Source organism: Peromyscus eremicus, chromosome 14 (assembly GCF_949786415.1).
Source record: "Peromyscus eremicus chromosome 14, PerEre_H2_v1, whole genome shotgun sequence".
NCBI lineage: Eukaryota > Metazoa > Chordata > Mammalia > Rodentia > Cricetidae > Peromyscus > Peromyscus eremicus.
In genome coordinates, this window is record NC_081430.1 from 22,935,171 (window position 1) to 22,957,388 (window position 22,218).

Consider the following 22,218-nt stretch of genomic DNA (forward strand, 5'->3'; position numbering starts at 1 on the left):
CTAAGTGTTGGGGATACTGGCTCCTTGTGAAGCATCACAGGCTTTGTGAGATGCTGGACGCTGGCCGTCGAAAAGAGGGCAGTACAAGAGCCGCTGCAGAGGCAGCCTTGGCCTCTACCAGTACAGCTGAGCTCTGGACCTGGACTTTCCTATCAAAAGATTCTTTGTTCACCCGTGAATAGCATTAGGCATGGACTAGCTGAGGGGCCACCATGAAGTCTCAAATGAGGAGGGCAAACACTAGCCAGAGAATACAGTGTGAGAGTCACAGACATGTCCTTGCATTTGTGTGCAAAATACATAGTTTTACATATTATTTTGTGGTCGTTTGGATTGGGTATGTTCCTTGTTCCTTGCATACACTTTCTTATTGATAGACTAAGATACATTTTGTCTTCACCTGTGTTTTCTTTTTCTGCCTGTTGTGGGGAAGGGGAGATTGTTATGACAAATACACAGGTGTTTGAGATATTAATTTGCATGGACAAAGATTCAAATGTGTCATTCTTATAAGTAGGTAATTGTTTTTATCTTAACTCTTCTTAACATAAAGTCACCTGATGCCTGTTTAAAAACAACATATTGCGTGATATAAATACTCAAATCCTGATGACGCGGAATTGGACAGTCATATTCTTTAATTAGAAAATGGTTTGTTTAATTCTAGTGTTTCTGGTAACCACAGCTTGTCTCTCCGGTTAGCAATGTCTGGTCGCTTTTCAGCATGACCACCAGAAGCACCATACAAAAGTCTCACAAAGAATGTCTTAATCTCTCTGTGTGCTTTTAGAGCATTATTTTGAATTCCATCATGCTGCCTTTTTTCTCCCCTCTTCTGAAGTTTTATTACAACAGCAGAATTCCCAGGGAGCTTTGGGGGCAAGGTTCACATAATGTAGCCCTGAAGTTTTGCTAGGTGGGAGCCATCCCCCAGTCCTGGCCATCTTTTGGCAATCTTTCTATTTCAAAAAGATTCACTGGGTAGAGTCTTTTACAGCATTAGCTGTATCTGGTGTATTTTTATTATTATTTTTATTTACTAGACATTGAGTATCTATACCCTTTCATGACACTTTCTTTCTCTGACCTCACTGTGACAAGGCATCTTGTTCTTTAACATTGAGGGAGGCAGAAAAATGCTTGAGTTTCTCAATGTGTGCCTTCTATACCAGTTTCAAAATGGCTTATTCTTCTGGTTTCCATGGTGACAATTAACACTGTTTCAAGGCATTGTTCCACTCTCCATTTGGGCAGAATTTTCGGTGTGATTTTTAACAAAAAAAAAAAAAAAGAAAGAAAGAAAGAAAAGAAAGACAGAAAAGAAAAGAAAGAAAGAAAAAAAGAAGAAGAGGAAGAAAGGAAAGGGGGTGAGGGTTTAAGGGAGGGGAGAGAGCCTGGTATGAGTGTCAGAAAAAGTTATCTCAATCAAGTCTGTATTTGCCACTAAGTACGTTTATTTCCTAAACCCCTGGTTTTCCTGGCTTTGTTTTTAATCATTTGTGCTTTTAAAATTATATACTAGAAATCAGAATTTCAGTTTTAATTCTTAGTTAAGACAATGGACGACTATTAACTCTGTCTTTCCTTTCACTTTTCTTTATACCCAAAGAAACAGCTTTTAGGACACTGGTAACCTGTGTCTTTAATTTAGATCATTCACAAATCTATTAAGAGGATTCATTAGACCAAATTGAATTGGCCAAGCAAATACACTTAATAATGTAAATATGCTCTTTGAATGGAGTATATTTTATTTTTGACTAGGCAGCGAGGCCCACAGCAGGTGCTGTGGGAAGTTAAATGCTGGATGCTTATTTACCTTAGCACTCAAGAAAAGCCAGCTGACTTTAACTTTGCTAATCTCATTTTTGGCTATTGAAAACTGGTTTGTATGATAACATCCCCAGACTATGGGACATAATGGGGCAGCTTCTGCTCATTTACTGCTGTGGGTGGAATGAATATGAAGATTAAATTATCTTCTCACTGCAGGATAGAGTAGCCCACTTGATAGGGGACCACGGGTAGAGAGATTCAGTGGTTGGTTCTCCCCATCTGATGCTCCTGAAAAGATGCTAGCAAGGGAAGAGGAAATGTTTAGTAGAGTCAACAAAAATGCAACCCTCCTAGCATCATTATACACACAGTCTTGAGGCCCTAAATCATTTTAGATTCAACCTTCACAGCATCTCAAAACTCAAATGCTTTCACCTTCAATTACAGGACATTCTAGTACTCTCCATTCACATATCAATATATCTAACAATTAACTAGCTTCTCTTGGCTTTTATAGTTTGAAGGCATTGCCTATCAATCACATCTTTCATCGGGCTGTTTATGCAGTAGGCTATGCAGTGACAAAGAGAGCATACATAATAACAAGGCTTTTTTAATCTAATTACCATCTTAGTAACTATTGCCATAACTACACATACCACATTTCATAGGAAAAATTATTTCCCTATGTTTAAAATCAAATTAGTTGTTTTTTTGTATTTGCATTATTGCAAGGTTGTCATTTTCATGGGATAATCTAAACTGTCCTCCTTTCTTACTAACATATGATGGAGGAGATATTTAAAGTTGGGAGAGAGAGGAGAAGAGTTTGCCACAAGAAAAGCCAATAAGCAGTAGAAGCCACTCCCAGAAGGCACAGCTAGAGAAATCTCTCTGTTGATTAATACACATGACATAAGGAAAGATTTGAATAATAGTCCTCTCCCTGGCTGAAGTAGGACCCCCCCCAACATTATGTCAGTCTTACCTAATTAGTTATGTAAATCTTACATGGGAATCTGATTACATAAAGCAGATTGCCTCTCCTTCAGTCGTCACTCTGACAAATAATATACTATCTAGGTTTCTAGAATACTTGTTGAGTACTGAGTTGAGAAAACTTAAGTGGACAGTGTGTTTTCTGTAATGGAGTAACCTGATCCTGGTATTTGTCTGCAGTTAGAAATGTAATCAGAATTTCCCATGTTTCACAGTCCAAATTCTGAAAGGACTCTATAAAGCAACCCTTGATTTTCTTCAATATGCATATTCATGTAATTTTGGATACTCTGGCACCCGGATCAACATTCATTAATAATAAAAAATGCTTTAAATCACCTCCTTTAAAACATTTTGTTCTTTGATGCACAAGTGCCTAACATTTGGAGAAGTTTACATAATACAAATGATGTGCGCGTTTAGTGTAAATGGAAGATTAAAATATGAAACTAAAAGTATGCAAACATATGCACACAAATGCTGAAGATCTAGTTCCTGGGACAGTTCATGCCCTCTTTTCATTCAAGCTAATTCCAATTCTAGTGTGGAGTTTTATATAAGGTGTTTTGAGGGGATTACAAATCATCCAAGTATTTGGGAATATTATGAACCTCAAGATTGGCAATACTTTGTCCACACAAAAGTTTTCCTTGTTAGGTCTAATGATAGTGTTTACCTTGGGGCAACTGTGCTCACTTAGGGGAAAGGAACAATGCTACCCTGGGGCCCACTCACCTGGCTTTGTTGCTTCAAAGAAAGACATTTTTGGAAGTGTGCATTAAATTGTAAAATACATTTAATATTTTCCCCATAATCTAATTTTTATAATTGAGTATATTTTGATATACACCTCCCCACACATACGTATGATAGTTATTTATAGCTATTCATAAGACTTTCTGACTATGAACTTTTCCAAATACAGGTATTTGAAGAATACCACCACAAAGCTGTTTTACTAAGTAGCCATTACGTTGTCCGCAGGAGCCATCTTTTAAGAGACTTACTTGACAGTGTGTTAGAATATAGTGCGTACCCGTGTGGCCAGGAAGGTTCAGTAATCAGCTGAGAAGTTCAGGGCAGTTAATGGTGTTCAAATAAGCAATTATAGATCTATAGCTATCCCAAGGAACTATTATGCTTTCTCCCTCTTTCTATGTGTCTTTGGCTCTCACAGAGCTTTTAAGTAAAAGAAAAAGAAAAACAGAATATTAATTGTGACTTTAGGGAACTTAAAAGAAATAAGCCACATAATCCTTATGGATAATGTTTTTCATTCAAAGATAACTTAGATTTTTTTTTGTCCATAAAGTCTAAATGTTTTAGAGATTAACCACCATTTCTTAACTTTCATAACTCACAGCCAAATGTATGTATTATTTGTGGCGCAAACATTTCCCTCTATCCATCACCTCCATCTGAAAAGTGCCTCTCCTTAAAGTAGAAAGGATCACCTCCCCGGCAAGTGATTGATACATATGTTTCGTGGAAAAAAACAAAACACTTTGAACTTCTCCAAAGGGGATTTGCTGAGAGATGGAGGAGAGGTGTGGCTCCAGAGCCGAATAGTGACCCAAATTAACAGAAAGAGTCAGCCCTTCCAGGCCAGGCATTTTCTTAGTTACTGTATTTTTTTTTTTTTTTTTTTTTTGGTTTTTCGAGACAGGGTTTCTCTGCGTAGCTTTGTGCCTTTCCTGGAACTCACTTGGTAGCCCAGGCTGGCCTCGAACTCACAGAGATCCGCCTGGCTCTGCCTCCCGAGTGCTGGGATTAAAGGCGTGCGCCACCACCGCCCGGCCTAGTTACTGTATTTTAAGTCCAATACATAAAGTGTATATGAACATTTAGTCTAAAAAGACAAAAATCCCTGAAGCCAACAGTACAAGAAGAAGTTTCGGGGTGGGCACGTGTGGTAGCCGTTCAGAGTGTTTTCAGCAGCCTTCCTGCCTCAAAGGTGATAACCAGTAAATTGTATTGAAAACAAAACCTTATATTTATGCCCCATAAGAGGTGTAAATTCTGCTCAAAGGTTTTCCCGAGGAACACCTCTGTCCTAACGGCTCACCCCTGTCTTGTCATTTCAGCGATACAGTGTGGAGATGTCCATCAGGCACCTGAAAAAGACAGAGCTGCTTAACAAGGTTGAAACTCTGAGGAACGGTGGCGTCTCTCTCCCAAGTGATCTCCTGGAAAAAGTGGATTCAATTAATGAAAAATGGGAACTGCTTGGGGTATTTGCATTTTTATTACTGTTTGTAGGTTATGTGTACATTTTTTTGTGTGGTGAAGTACCCTATCTGTCTGATTTCTAATTTGAGGCACAAATATCTCTCTCTTTCAATTCACTCCTTACATTTCAAACAAGCTACGCGTGTTATTATGGGGAAACATTGCTTTTCCTCTTCTGTTTTTTTTTTTTAAATTTATTCTGAGCTGTCTCCTCTCAGATTTTAATAATTTTGGTTCTTTAATACATAAAAAAGTAAGTAAAATATGCCGTGTATTATGGGTATGCACCAAGTCAAGTCTAATACAGTATATCTGATATACACTGACTGTCATGCTTGGATGAATGTTAATAGAATTTGTTCTGAAGGTCCATGTTAGAGACATCCACTGTTTAACTAGTCAGTGTATCCTTGAAATGAAGAGTGGGGTTGCCACTGCGGCTTTTGGGCCATAGGAAAGCTACCAAATCAAATATGCAAATTTGACCCAAATCCCGATTGCAGAATTAAAATCAGCCTCCTTTTTGTGCCTTTTTGTGCCTCCATTTTCAGGGCACTTTTAACAGAAGCCAAAAAAAAAAAAAGTTCCATATGAGGATCAGGCAAAAAGGCGGTATAGACATTCTGTTAGCTAGAGGCCTGGATGGCATCATGCAGGAGGCAGCCCGGCCCTGTTGTGGGGTGACAGCAGAGGGAGAAGATAGTCTGTAGTTGTTCATCAGCTCCTCTCTTAAATTGCCTTCACTTCAAATCAAAGGTAAGCTAGATTTGCCAATTACCTAAATGATTAGTCATAAGAGCTGCTAGGGGTGGTGTCAGTGACAGAACATCCTTTTTCAAGCCCTCTATTTGTCTGCCTCTTTAAATTTTTTTTTTTTAAACAAAGAATACTCTAGAAATATTTTGAATTAGGAGCTCTCCATGTCCTGTGATGACTTGGAACCATGCCAGTGTTCCGTTCATGCCATGCTTCATCTAAGTGATTAAAAACCTGCACATTTAAGGCCCCGTTTCTCGTCGAAATTCTCTACACTCTGCACTTGTTCAAAGTAACTTAAAAGTCTCAAAAAATTCTTACTCTTACTTATTATGGCCTTGCCTTTTAATGATAATTAATGTAATTTGCTTGAAAATGGGAGGGTTTAAATCAGGACCTACTAAATTCCACAGCACTCGTTGCTCTCAGGAGAAGTGTGATTACTGTATGATATTTTCAAAGGTTGTTTACAACATAGAGAAGAATAGCAGCTTCAGTGGCTCCATAGATAAAGTGATAAACAGTTGACACTCCATTGAAAATGTATCTTTCCTAATTCGATAAATAACGGTATTCCCTTGGAAAACAGTTTCAAGTGTGTCATGAGTATCAATTCCTCACCCAAAAAATTTTAAATCGTTATTGCATTGAGGACACAGTATTTAATTAGTCTCTATGAGTCAGATGTCATTCAAACAGTTACCATTTTGACAATATATCACTCAAATACTGTACAGTTTGGCGGTAATTTGGGGAGAGTAGGATGGAGAGAGATGAGTTTAATAAAGCTGGAGCCACACCGACACCAGTAGGCATTCTGCTTTAATTGGCATGATTACATTTTAATTGGCATGAAAAAAATTAAAGACAAGGATTTTAACTTCTAACAATAGTAAAATAGAGGGATATGGTTTTTAATATTTCTTTCATCTAAGGTGAACAGTGTGGAATGAAAATACATTAGAATGAAATGTCAGTGGTGCGTACAGTTTAATCTGTGAAATTTCGTCCCCTGTGCTGCAGATTACTCTGTCTCAATTGCATATTAAACAACCCTATCAAGGCGGGCATTGGCATCTGCTGTGCTGACACAAATTGTGAATTAAATGAAATTGATGTCCTCTGTCGTATATTTATGAAGACGGACCATTCTCTGAAGTATTCTGTTTATAAAGAATTTATGATTGCAAACTGTTCCAGAACAAAAAAGTGGCAATAAATTCCTTTTTGTGACCCGAGCCTCCAAGGGCACTGATTTCACCTCCTGCTGTCACTTTGTTAGCGCGTAAAAACAATAGCTAAATCTGAAGTCCACCGAGGGCCTTCAAATTATCAATATTTGCACCATGAAAATGCAAGGGTGTTGTCACGAAAGGCTATTTTTCTGTCATGATCTCCTAAAGATACTATTTACAGAACACAGTGGAGCAGATGAATGTTTGTTGACTTAATTTTATTTGTGTTCTAAAGCGTATTTTTCTAGGTTTAATTTATCATTATAGATTAAATCCTATTGATTCTGTAAAGAGTGTGCTTCTACCAAAGAGAAAGAAAGGAAAACCAGCTCGAAAGCATCTCTATGCCATAATGCTAGGACTACACAGGGTCATTGCATAGTGAATTGAGGATTGTTTTCACATATCTATTTAATTATCTGAATCCAAAAGGAAAAGCAGGTAGAACCATGGGGCTGAAGAACCCTGAGTCATGTGAAATCCACAACAGCTGAACTACAGAATACCTCCTTAAGAGTGCTCTTTCCTATTATTTGGGGAGTTACACTTCACAGAAGTAAAAAAAAAAAGGAATTTAATTCTATGTACTCTTGGCCTGTGTATATAGATTAAACTCAGGCCTCTCTCTCTTTTGAACACTTTATGTAGGCAACTTTTCACTATAAAATTTCTGCCATGAGAATTCAGATGAATTTTTGTCCATGACCATGGTAACTTGGACCAAAGCTCTTCTCGGTGAAAGGCAAGGCTAAGGAATGAAGTTTTCCTTGTGCATCCACTGGTAGCGGGAATAGTTTGCACTAAATAAGCAGGCCCCAAAGGCACCATCAAGCTAATCAGAGCTGAATGTCAGTCATGAGGTGGAAGGGATCACTGTGTGCTCTCATGTTATCTCCTGCAATGTGTCTTTGGCATGTCAGCTAATCTATATTTGTTTTGGTTTGTTTTTTTCTCATTTTTTTTTTTATCTGATGCATTAGAAAACCCTAAGAGAGAAGATCCAGGACACAATGGCAGGCCACAGCTCAGGTCCCCGTGACCTGCTGTCTCCTGAAAGTGGAAGCCTGGTCAGGCAGCTGGAGGTCAGGATCAAGGAACTGAAGAGGTGGCTCAGGGACACAGAGCTTCTCATCTTCAATTCCTGTCTGAGACAAGAGAAGGAAGGAACCCATGCGGAGAAACATCTCCAGTACTTTAAGGTAATAAAAGAAGAACAATCAAAGTTGATAAAAAGCTTTCTTTATGAGAGAGATGAAACATTTATCAAGTACATCAAGTGTTGTGCTCTTGCATCTGGGTATGGCTAGACCCTTAGATGCTTCCTGGAATTTACACACTTCTCACGCTAACCTCTATATGTGTCAGAGGAACATGAAGCATATCAGATACACACTGGATAGAGGAAGTCTCTGCTAGCTCTGTGTTTGCACTATGTCTGTTAGAAGAGGACTTTGATAAATTAAAAGCAGACCAGCAAACACGGAAGATTACTGGGGACTCTGAAAGATCTGAGTGTTCCATAAACAGCTTAACAAAATGTACTACCATAAATTGATATGGGAAAAGCACGTGATTTAATTGATACCCATTAATGCTAACAAAAGAAAACATAATTTTTACATACGAAGACTCAGCTAGTCACAGAGGAAAGAAATAAAAGAGATCCCACATCATAAGCGTATCCCATCGCTGCTTACTTTTGGCAACGGGATCATCGATATTGGTTTTGTGTTTACGTCCCATGGAGAAGTACTCTCCAAGTTTGTTTCTGTTCTTTATATGGTATCATTTGGGTTGAGGTTTAAAGAGCTTTTAAAAATACGGATGTGTGTATGTGTGTGTGTGTGTGTGTGTGTGTGTGTGTGTGTGCGCGTGCGCGCGCGCGTGCGTGTGCGGTTGCATGTACCCTCATGCACGTGGAGGTCAGAGGATGATGTCTGGAGGTTGCTTCTTTCCTTCTACCATATATGTTCCAGGGACCGAACTTGGTCATCAGGCTTGAGGCCAGTGCCTTTACCCTCTGAACTATCTTGCTGGCCCGTGGAGTACAATTTGACATTTGAATGTTTTACCTCATTGCCCAGAAGAACCCGTATGTCTGAACATGCCAGTAAAACAGTAATTATTTGGTCTTGGACTTGAGGCTTTGGGGCTATGAATTAGCAGCAAGATACCTTGTAGCATGGAAGATCTTAAAAAGGAAGAAAAGAACGACTATAAAGGAAAGAACTTTCTGGGTCAAGCAAATATTTCTTCTCAAAGCCTTCTAGAGCCAGGTTTTATTGAGCTGATGCCATCTAGCAATCTATGTAGTCATCATACTTCCTTTTGTTCTCTCACTCTGTGCTGTAAGACAGAGCACGCTCAAAGGCATTTGTCAATAAACTGCCTATATCGCACCCCTATGAATTGTTTTAATCAAATAATTCATCTTCTGCCATTGCATTGAGATGTCCAGATGAATCAACCGATCCCACTCAAGCCCCACTACAGGGAGAAGGAGTACTCAGGCATGTACCTCTATGTTTGAGCATGGCATGCATCTTACAGATCACCTGGACAACTACGGGGGTAGGATCTGGGAATTTTCTTTAACTTCCATTGTATCTTTATTGCAGCTTTAGTGAACTGACTAGTGTCCCTAGCTTTGGAATTAGGTCACATTCCAGTCCCATTAATTGTTTGACAGGTGGTCATGTTTCTTACATGATACCATGATTCCTTGATCTCTCTATAAAAATAAGAGAGAACTGTCATTTCAGTACAACAGAGACTATCACAGACTTTTCCACTTTCCTTCTCTTCTTCAAAGATGTATCTTCGCAGTATTTTTAAGTGTCACTATTCTTTAAGTTATCTGTGTTTATACTTCAGTGTTTTTTTAAGCAATTTTTTTTTTTTTTTTGGTTTTTCGAGACAGGGTTTCTCTGTGTAGCTTTGCGCCTTTTCCTGGAACTCGCTTTGGAGACCAGGCTGGCCTCAAACTCACAGAGATCCACCTGCCTCTGCCTCCCGAGTGCTGGGATTAAAGGCATGCACTACCACCGCCCGGCCTTTTTTTTTTTTTTTTTTTTTTTTTTTTTAGCAATGTTTAAATTCTATAATAACAACAGGGAATCTCCTATCCTAAAGAAAAGGTATAAAAAATTAACAAATAATGTAAGCCTAATCATGTGGTTCCTGTCCTTGCCCTGTCCCTGTCTTGCTCCACTGAGGCAATCAGGCTCACAAGTCCAATATTCATTATAGAATGCTTCCTATACTTAAATTGAATTCCTTAATGTTAGTTGCTTTGCATTTCATTACAAAGATACCCATGCTGTAAACTACCATTTAGGACTTCCTCCTTCATTCACAACCATAATGCAAAGATCATTCATGATGTTGGCTCTGGTAATAATGTACTTCCTTTGAAAACTCTACTTCTCCATTTTGAATATGTAAATATATCTCATTTAATCCTAATAGCAGCACTATGAATGAGCTATGGGGATCTTCATTTGGGATATATGAATCAGAGGCCCAGGGAAGTTAGGTTTTGTGTGTCCAAGGTCATCGTTAATGAATAGTAGCATTATATTGAGATCCAGGACTGTCTGTCTCTAATGATCTTTGGATGAATTACTATGTAAGACTGATATTAACTAATATTTCCTAAGCATCCTTCCATATCAGGAAAGACAGGACAGAAGTACGTTCATTGTTTCTTTAATGCAGATTTATCGGTTACTCTCTTCAGATTTTTAGCCGAAAGCCACAGCTTTAGCTACGGTAGACGGGATGTGTCTATGTCAAGGTTAAGTCTCCACTTTGGTGATGTATCAGTGCCCACTGCTGTGTGCCATCTTCTAAGCGGAAGCTCATCAGACCTTTGGAGCCCCGACGCGTTTCCTTTATGACGTGAAAATCAACTTTTTTCTCTTTATGGTGCTAGGATGGAACACAGTTCTTGTGCTTGCCAGACAACTAGCTGCTTTCCTACTAAGCTACATTCCTGATCCCAAAGCCGGCCTTTAGGAGCTTGAGTAGACAAGTTAAGGAGATCCGGCAGAAGACCCTTTTGTTGTTGTTTTCTTCTAAAGAAAAATGTATACCTGTCTGTTGGAATAAATATATATCATAGCCCAAATTTTAATATTTATAAGCTATTTGCAGGTTATTCTCAGGACTTCTGGTATACTTAATCAAGTGTTCTGTGCCTTACCAGATTCATTGGTAGAGCAGAACCAAATGTCTGTAATTTAGTATAAAAATGTAATATAGTGTTTATAATGTCTTAAAAAAATCACAATTTGCAATAAGCACACACAGAATAAAACATTTTGCTTGCCAGAGTCTAAAGAAAACAAGACTTGAAACAACTCAGGTCAGGGAGGGATGAAGACTCTTTGCATGTGGAACTTGTGAAGGTTGCATGCTCTGCACCTCCTGGGGTCCCCACATGTCTTCCGCCATCACTGGCTACACAGAGCACTTTACCTCCAGGCCTTAACTCTATGGCTTGTTATTCTCTGAAACCACAAGGCTTTCATACTAGAGCCCCAGTGCATGATCCAGAAGCCAGAATGGAGGTGCTACATATAAAAGAGAAAGTCCACCCCTTTGTGGACAGAACTGAATTTTCTACTCAGCTTGGCATGCGATAAGGAAAAGAGATCAGAATTTTAATGTTTCGCAGGGAAATAGAGAAAAGCAATTATAGAATTATTTTTCCTGTAATGCAGTAATTGTGGTAGATGAGGGATTAGACACAAGAGAAATTCTGTACAATAAAGAGTACAAAGCCAGCAGCGGGGTGCCATGAACGTGTGACTCCAAAGCCCTGGGATAGAAGTGTAAAATTGTTGAGGACTGAACACAGTTTAATAACAAATTGTAGGAGCTCATGTCAAGGACTTAATGAGGCCAACTGGCAAAGGGCCTTTATCGCCCAAGAGTGGAGCTTCAATGCCATTGGCTAGAAGGCACTGCCTTTTAACCATGACCCTTCAGAGAGAAAGGAATATAATTACTTAATCATATGTTCCTTGTATCCCAAAACCAAATTAATTATTCTAAAGACTCTAAATTAGAAACAAATTGTCTATTACCAGATAAAAAAACCCAGAGCATTGGCCTAGGCCCAGATCCAGCCTGGGAAGGGAAGGGAGAGTAGACCTTCTACTGCGCTGTCACCCATAAGGGAAGAAAGGAATGAACACACTCACCTCGGCATTTGAGGCTGCAGATTTGTGTAGCAATTTGAGTTTGAACAAATACTTTCATGTGTGTTACTAATTACCTTCTTACGTGTGCACTTACTTATTTTTATGAATGAAGGGCTTGTGCTGTGGGAAGTAAATGTGACTTGTTTAAGTGGACACAGAGACAATAGAGGGAACAAAAACAACACTCTTTGGATGCAAACCCCAGTGCTGCCCACTGGGCCACTCACTGGTCCTTCAGAGGACTGTGGAAACTTTGTTTTCTTCTCAAAACACTTTTTCATAAAAGGCTAAGTCATATCATCTCTGTCAGTTACACAACTCATGCCGTGATGCAAAAGCATCCACAGACAATATATTAAATAATAAAACTAGCTGGAGCTGATTAAATTAATTTTAAAACTATTTACAAAAGCAAGTGGTGGGCTAGATTTGACCCAAAGACCATATTTATCTGACCCTGTATTAGACTTTAAAAATCATCCATGTGGAAATGTTTACATCTGCACCTCTTTGAGAAATAGGAACCAAGATGGAGATATCCTAGCATATAAGGACTTGAGTTCAAATCCCCAACATCTCCATAAAAGGCAGGGTGTGGCTTTGCATCGCAGTTCCAGAGCCAGGGGTGGGAAGAGAGACAGGAGGCTTGCTGGGCCTTGCTGGCCACCAATCTCACTGAAAAAGGCAAAGTCAGGTTCAGTGAGACACCCTTCCTCAAGGGACTAAGACAGACAATGGCGGAGCAGCACAAGAGATGTCCTGGCCACCACACATGCATACATATGTATCCGCTACACACACACACACACACACACACACACACACACACACACACACACGAGAGTACACATGAACACACACACACACGAACACACACACACACACCACAAACATACACATGAACACACACACCATACACACACACAGAGACACACACACCACATGCACACATACATATACACATACACAACCACACATACACCACACACACCACACACACACTATACACACATGTATACATGAACACACACAAACCACATACACACACCACAAACATACACACACGCATACACCATACACACACACCCACATACACATGAACACACACACACCACAAACACACACACACACACACACCCCACACACACATACACATACACACACATACATATACACACACACATACTACACACCACACACCACACACACCCCCACACACACCATACATACGCACACCATACACACACACCACACACACCACAAACATACATGCACACACATACACACGAACACACACACACACAGGGAGCAGGGGCAACCACATTGCCGTAGTATCTGCAGCTAATCCTTGTTGAATACTTATAAGGTATGTGACTGTTTCTAAGCATTTTGTCTACGGTTGTTTATTTAACCCTCATCCCCTCCTGAGGCAGGTATTAGGTTTTGCTATCTCCTACTTATAGAAGAGAACATTGAGATGGGATCTCTTGCTCTGCTATCCACAGCCTGTCTCTAAGTATCCAGTGACCAGCTGTTGTGTTTTGAAAGTGAACGCTCCAGCTGGTGGTGATGTTTTTGGAGGCTGCAGAATCTTTGGGAGATGGGCTCTAGCTGTAAGAAGTGAGTCAGCGAGGGGAAGCCCTGAGGTTAATAGCCTAGCCCAGCTCCAGGTTCAGTCTCTGCTTCTCCATCCTTCTGCACGTGAGCAAGCACACTCGTGGTCCTGCAGCCATAGCCTCGAGCAGCTCCTCCCAGCATGCTTTGCCTGTCAAGACAGACTGTAGCCTCATTTACTGTAATAGACACTTCTTCCTCTAAGTTTCTTCCTGTCCAAAATTTATTCACAGAAAGGAGAAAAGTAGTTAATGTACATAGCTAATGGAAATCAGTGTCAATGTTTTAAATCATGGGAATGAAAATGTATGGAGTAGGGCTTCTACAAGGATTTAAAGTTAACTATGAACTGTGCAGCGGTGACAAGTGGTCACTCTGGAAATAAATGTCACTCACTCTGGGTGTGGCAGCACACACCTATAATCTTAGTACTTGAGACAAAGTCAGGAAGTTCACAAATCCGAGGCCAACCTGGGAAACACAGTGAGACCCTGGCTCAAAAATTCCAAACATGTAATACCAAAGACACAAACAAATGAAGGGATAGACCAAAACAAGAAGTACGCCCAGTCCGTAGCAGTTTCCTCTTAGATAAAACCACTATCTTATCGCTACGATGCAGGAAGTTCTAAGGGAAGATGGGGACATTCCTTCCTTCAGGGAAGCTTGCTAAGCTGAAGAAGTACACAACTCAAAGGCTTCAGGAAGTCCCTGAAATTGACCAGATTCACTAGGCTCCTCCCTCCCCAAGCGTTTTGTATAACTAGTAAGAACTGCTGCTGGGCGGTGGTGGCGCACGCCTTTAATCCCAGCACTCGGGAGGCAGAAGCAGGTGGATCTTTGTGAGTTCGAGGCCAGCCTGGTCTACAGAACAAGATCCAGGAAAGGCACAAAGCTACACAAAGAAACCCTGTCTTGAAAAACCAAAAAAATAAAATAAAATAAAATAAAAAAGAACTGCTAAGAGATGCTGTTAGACAAGTCAAGCTTCCTGGAAGAAGCAGAGACCAGTTGAGCTACTTAAAGAGGCTCAGACAAATTGAGCTACCTGGAAGAACATTCTCCAACTTCTAATCTCCATAAAACTCACTATAAATTAGTCAGCTGCAATGGAAGAAGTCAGTAAGCAGATCCCCTTAAAAAAACTAAAATGAGAAAGATGAAATAATAAAGTTATATCACTCCTGCTCTAGACTCATGGAATAAGAGCCAGCATACAATAGCAATTTGATAAATGAATGTCTGTGTTCATTGTGACACTATAATATAGTGTCATAATAGCTAAGCCATGGAAGAAGCACAGATACCATCAATGGATGAATGGATAAAGAAACACACACACACACACACACACACTTTTTTTTTCAGCTGTAAGGAAGAACAAAATAATGCCATTTAAGAGAAGTGGATACAATTGGAGATCCTGTTAAGTGAACTACACAATTATCAAAGACAAACATCACATGGTTTTGCTCATACGCAGAATCCAGATTTTTTTTTAAAAGACATGAAAATAGAAGAGGAATAATTTGTAAACAGAAAGGGAGAATGAGAGTGGGGAGAAATAAGAAGAGAAGCTGGGGGAAGACGAACATGGTCAAAGTACGTTTACACATGTGTGAAAATGTCAAAATGAAACCAGCTTATTTTTACAATTGATATATACTAACAAAAGGAAAAGAAAGTTAAAAAGAGAAATATTTCCTCAAATATCAAGACACAGTCTTTGGAAACCAAAATAAGACCAATGTAATTCAGACATTTGGGAGAAATTCTCCGTAGCTACTATAACTATTCTAAATGGCACTATAAACAACCTCATTTCCTCTCACATTTTTAAGAAGTTAGGCTAAGTGGCAGGAGAGGATTTTTTTAAGTTTCGATACATGGGAAAAGTGGCCGTAGTTCTTAGTGCTACCTGGGTCATCCTGATGCTCTAGCCTCTGATGACATTATTGAGAACACTGTGAGAACCTGTGTTTAGCCCAGTAAGAGCCAAAGCAAGCCAGGACTTAAAAGTCAACTGTCATGAGAAGTGTTCAGTTTTCTCAAGGAGCTTAGACATATTTTAGAGGGGTTATAGCAACCATTTGTGCTAATCAAAAGAAAACAATGTATGGTCATTTATAAATGTACCAGATTTTTCTACCACATATTAAAAACTCCTGCTACTTAATACCATAAAAATAATTTTAAGTAATTGGAGACAATCTAGAACCAACTTGTGAGAAGACCTGTTGATGCTGAAATTCAATGACAGATTTAAGTCACTCCTATTCATAATAGTATTTTATGGGAATGAGAAAGCCCAAAGGAATAGTAACCAAGAATGACCTTAAATTTCTGATCCTCCTGCCTACACCTGCTGACTGTTGGGAGTACACATGTTCCACCATGCTTAGATCAGTCAAAGAAATGTTTACATGTAGGTTTAGTTATAGTTTTCTAAAGGATATATCAATAGCAAGAAAATGAATGCAGTGGGGATTGTAATAGTAAGCATGATAAACCAGATTCAGAAAGAGAAAAATACATTTTCTCTCATTTGTAGACCCTAGCTTTTATATCATTACAGCAATCAGATCATTCTGTGTGTGTGTGTGTGTGTGTGTGTGTGTGTGTGTGTGAGAGAGAGAGAGAGAGAGAGAGAGAGAGAGAGAGAGAGAGAGAGAGAGAAACAGGTGCAAGAATTAAGAGGAAAAGAAGGGTATGGGGAAGGATATGGTCAAAGTATACAATATACTTGAATTAAAATGTCTTCAAAATCACTATGTACAATGAATATATGCCAGTAATTTTTTTAAAAAAATAAGAAATATCAAAGTCACCCAGCAGTGGTGTTGTATGCCTTTAATCCCAGCAGAAGGAGGTAGAGGCAGGTGAGTTTGAGACCAGCCTGGTCTACAGAGCAAGTTCCAGGACAGCCAAGGCTATACACAGAAACTGTCTTGGGGGAAAAAAAGAAAATGAAAGGAAAGAAAATGAAGGAAGGAAGGAAGGAAGGAAGGAAGGAAGGAAGGAAGGAAGGAAAGAAAGAAAGGAAGGAAGGAAGGAAAGAAAGAAAGAAAGAAAGAAAGAAAGAAAGAAAGAAAGAAAGAAAGAAAGAAAAAAGAAAGAAAGAAAAAAAGAAAGAAGGAAAGAGAGGGGAGAGGGAGGGAAGGAGGAAGGAGGAAGAGCGAGTGAAATCCCTTTCTCCAGTTTCTCTTTCATGAGAGAATGTTGAATGCCACTTCCCTGACCTGGGGAGTTCTGTCCCTGAGCTGAGGATGTGCAAGTCCCATGGTGCACTCACTCCTACTGCAGCTCAAGGGTAAAGCAGATTCATGGAAGCCAAGGGCAATGCTCAGCCCAAAAGTCCAACAGAACTACTTTCTGAAATCAGAGTGACAGTGGCTTCCATTCTTAAAATTTCTCTTACCACTTTCAATGCAGTTTTCTTTGTTAGTAAACTCAAAGACAGAAACCCAGAGAAGAGCATCTCTAAGGTGATTCTGTACTCTCTATCCTGGTTACTTTTCTACTGCATGGCACAGCACCATGTTCAAAGCGACTTATAAAAGGAAGATTTGGGGGGGGGGTTACAGTTCCAGAGGTTAGAGTTCATGACCACCGTGATGGGGAGCATGGTGGCAGGCAGGCAGGCATGGTGCTAGAGCAGACTCTGAGAACTCCTATCTTGAAACAACAACCACCAGGAAGGGAGATGGGTGGAGACAGAGACAGACACAGATATTCAGAGACAGAGAGCAGGACTTGTGAAATCTCAAAGCCTGCTCTTCAGCACCCAAGCCCTCCAACAACTCCACACCGCCTAGTCCTTCCCAGACAGTTCCATCAAACTGGGGACCAAGTATTCAAACATCTGACTCTATGCGGGCCATTATCCTTCAAACCAGTGCCGTACCTGAGTAAGTGTAGAGCTCTAGGGCCTCCGTAGTACAAAAATACAAGCACGTGATCTATGCCGCTTTCCCTGTTGCTGTGATAAAATAACATGACAAGAGCATGAAGGGAGGAAGGTTTACTTTGACTCATGGTTAGGTTTGAAGGTACAGTCCATGCCAGGACATCCCAGCAGCAGGAGCTTGAGATGTCTGGTCATGTTACATCCACAATGAGGAAGCAGAGAAAAATGATTACCTTCTCTTTTCACATTGTCCAAGAACCAAACCCAGAGAACAGTGCTACACATTTTTAAGGGTTGGTATTCCCACCTCAACAAGCTTAACTGAGACTACCCTTCACAGGGATATCCAGAAGCTTGTCACTAGGCGATTCTGAAGCCTGCCAGGTAACAACATCATCCATCACAGGCCTTATTTCCAGTCCATGATCTATGAGAGTCCCGTGATTTTCTAAGATTAATGAGATTAATGAGTTAAATGAGGTACTGTATCTGTGTTTAAAATGGCTCCATCATTAAGAGTACTGGTTGCTCTTCCTGAAGACATGGATTTGATTCCCAGCACCGACATGGCAGCTTACAGTGGTTTGTAACTCTAGTTACAAAGGACAGAATACCTCCTCTAACCGCTTCAGGCATTAGGCATTCATGTGGTACATAGATATACAAAACACTCATACACATAAAAATAAATAAATAAATAAATAAATAAATACATACATACATACATACATACATACATATTTTAAAAGTCTGCTTGGTAAGACCTCAATATGTTTTAACTGTTTGCATTGTAAGTACTGAGAAAGAGCCTACACAATTGTTTTGCCTTTTATTTTTTATTTTTGAATCATTTCTTTTGGTTTTTGAGATTATAATATAATTACACCATTCCCCCTTTCTTTTCTCCCCTCCAAACACTTTCATACTGCCTGCCTTGCTGCCTTTCAAATTCATGGCCTCTTTTTTCATTGATTGTTGCTCGGTACACATATGTATACGTATATAAATGTATATATTCCTAAATACATCAGTGCATCCTGCTCAGTTTGTATAATTTTGTTTGTGTGTATATTTTCAGGGCTTGGATAACCAATTGCTGTGCTTTTCTCTGGGTGAGACTGTTCCTCCAGCTCTCAGCATCCCTCGGCTGCCATAGTTCTTTGTGTAGTGGCGAGGCCTTGGGTCTTCTCCCCACCCACGTTGACAGTGTCTCTTGTTGTTTTCATGGTTCAGCTCGTGTTTAGGCAGTCACGTTGGTGAGACCAGGAGACACAGTCTCACAGAAAACTCCCCGATCCTCTGGCTCTTTCTTCCCTCTGCCGCAGAGTTCTCTGAGCCTTAGGTACGGGAGCTGCTTTGTAGATGTATCTCATGGGGCAGGGCTCCACCAACTCTGCTTTTTGATTGGTCATGGCTTTCTATAATGGTGTCCATCTGTTGCAAAGAGAAGTTTTCTTGATGAAGGATCATGGACTACACTTATCTGTGGGTATGAGGACAGATATTTAGAATATAGTTAAGAATTAGTTTGTGAACATGTATTTTAAGACATTTATGTCTAACACAGTGGAGATATGTTAAATAAAGCAAGTCCTTTGGAGTTTCAGTTACTCAGTTGAATTAATTTGAATATTCATATTGAACGGTCACTCATCTCCTATTACTTTATCTTGCATCATTCCTTTATAACTGACCAGTCTAGAAGTATTGATTAAATACCACCAATAGGTTCTCTTCATTGTTAACATCACAATCTTGGACTTGTGGTTGTCTGATCTCCAGTGTGGAATTTCTCTTCACCTGATAGTCTTTGTTTATAATTTTGATTTCTAGCTTGAAAGGATTCTCTCCAATTTTTGTATTCTACATCTCTGTAATAGCCATATTTTCCCACTGGCTATTTATTCAGTTATAGATGACGCATGTGAGTCCTCTAAACACCACTCCTGGCTTGGCACACTTTTGTTGATGTAGTGAGTTCCGCATAGAGGGTTCTGTTGAATCCCCTCTTAAAATCAAGCATCAAGAGGGGAGGGCATCCTTGTACCAAAGATGCTGTGCTGTTGCCTTTGTTGTCATGGCAACAACTTTCCTCCTTGGACCTACTTTCTTTCCAAAACTCTATTTTTATTATTTGAATACCGATTCTGAACTACAGTAGAGAAAGAAGTAATCTCTATAGTCATGCATTTTAGTCTGGATGGCAATACAGATAACATGAATATATTTTATTACCTTTACACATCAGCAAGAACTTGTTCAAGTCATTTCTAAAATACAAAGACTCCCGCCAATAAACTGCTAGCATAGCGACAAAATAAACGAACAGGCTTACGACAAGAAATCAAAGATGGAAATTAATGACCAGGCTGAAGAAATGGATGGCTTGAATCTAACAAACTAACTAGAAATAGTACAATGATAAGTAAAACTCACTATTTCTGCATTTCTGGTTCTTTGGTGGTGGTGTTTTTTTTGGTGGGGAGGTTGGTTTTTCAAGACAGGGTTTCTCTGTATAGCCCTGGCTATCCTGGAACTCGCTCTGTAGACCAGGCTGGCCTCAAACTCAGAGATCCACCTGCCTCTGCCTCTTGAGTGCTGGGATTAAAGGTGTGCACCACCACTGCCCAGCTATTTCTGCATTTCCCTAGTGAGTTCAAGTCACTTACAACACACACACACACACACACACACACACACACACGAATACACACATATGCATATGCACAAGCACACAGACACACACATATGGCTTAGGATGCTCACTTCTGTCTTTGTTCCCAATTTAGTTATTCAAGTTTCTTGGAAATTGCATTCCTAACAAATCTAAGAGTGCATAACCAAACTAAGTCCTTCACAATTACTTCCTTGATTAAGGTTGCCAATTACTCCTCTGGTCCCATTTATTCATGTATTTATTCAATAAATATTTATTGGACACCTACCATGTAGCAAGAACTGTGCTGGGTGTTAGCAAAGCATGATGCTTACAGTGTTGTTGTGTTTAAACATTTTGGAGTATAGAGTGTTGTTTTCTTTATAGTCATTTTAGTGAATTGGAAGGCTTGTTACAGTTTTTGTTTTACTTGCAGGATTGTGAATGAGCTAACTACTTAGAGATACCAGTATTAAAGTGAGAAAAATGAGATTGCTTCCTGTATGTCTATATCTCCATTTTTGTTGATATATCTAATATTTGATTATTACAGATTATTTTTATTCTAGTAACACCATTAGATCTTCTTTTCCTTATGTTCAAGGATTTCTTTTCGACACTGTATTGTATTATATGAGAATTTTAAAAGTCGGGGCCAACAAGGCACTCAATCTGTCAGAACCCTTGCTGCCAAGCCTGATGACTTGACTTGTGTCCTTGGGATGCACATGACAGGAGGGGAAAACTGATCTTGTGTGTTGTCCTTTTGCCTACATACAAGCAGTGTGGCAAGTGTGCATGTATACACACACACACACACACACACACACAAACACAAATAAATACAAAGAAAAACTTATGCAGGATATCCAAAGTAATTCAGTTATTCATGATGTTCTTTTCATTGGTCAGCTTCAGTTTTGTACACTGTGATTTCCATTTGTTTAAAAAATTATTAATAGTTCTGGCTACTGAACTACATATTCTAATAGTTTTTACAGATCTTCAGTTTATTTCCCAAGGCCTTCTGTGTCCTGGAAGGGTTTTGCTTTTACTTCACAATAGCTCAGCTTAACATAAAATCGTATTAGAAGTATAAACCTTTGTTATATAACCTAGCAATGCTGCTTTTGAGTCTTGGTCACCAAGCAGGATCTGAGCTTTGTTCTCAAGGTAACTTCCCATCTGTATAGAACTGTTTAGCTGTTGGCATCCTCTCTTTCTCATCCTTCCCTCCCCCCTCAGCCCTCCCTTTCTCCTTTCCTCATATTTTTCTTCTTCCCTTTTCCCTCTAAGACTATGTTGACTCGTAATTGATTTTGAAAGTTTAAATCTGATGTCTGACTTGGGATGTCTCATCCACTATTTACTCAACTTCTCTATGTGTTTAGTGCCCTGTTAGAAGTCCTATTTGTGAGTATTAAATACCCTAGATATTCGCTGTACTTTTGAAAGTCTGGTTTGGGAGCGGGAGATATGGTTCAGTGGGTAAAGGCTCTTGCTGCCAAGCCTGATGACCTGTGTTCTATCTTAGGGACCCACATGGAGGAAGGAGAGAAGGCAGTCCCAAGCTGTCCTATGACTGCCCCAAGCCTGCATGTACATACACAAAAAATTCAACTATTTTCCTTTTAATTTTTAAAAAATTTGTTTGTATGGGTGTTTGGCCTACATGCATGTATGTGTATCATTTACATGCCTGGTGCCTGTGAAGGCCAGAAGGGCATTGGGTCACTTGGAAATGGAGCCAGAGATGGTTCTGAGTTGCCATGTGGCTGTTAGAAACTGAACCTGGCTCCTCTGGAAACGCACTAAGTGCTCTTAACAGTGGAGTCACCT

The 22,218-nt window shown here is 39.7% G+C and overlaps 1 protein-coding gene across 1 annotated transcript in view; it reads left to right on the plus strand.

The window, feature by feature from the left end:
• Positions 1 to 22,218, plus strand: part of Akap6 (A-kinase anchoring protein 6) — a 304,232-nt gene that overhangs the window by 218,557 nt on the left and 63,457 nt on the right. Inside the window, exons 10-11 of the mRNA XM_059279296.1 lie at positions 4,860 to 5,006; positions 7,976 to 8,194. Coding sequence (XP_059135279.1) covers positions 4,860 to 5,006; positions 7,976 to 8,194 — 366 coding nt within the window. The remainder of the gene's footprint in view (positions 1 to 4,859; positions 5,007 to 7,975; positions 8,195 to 22,218) is intronic.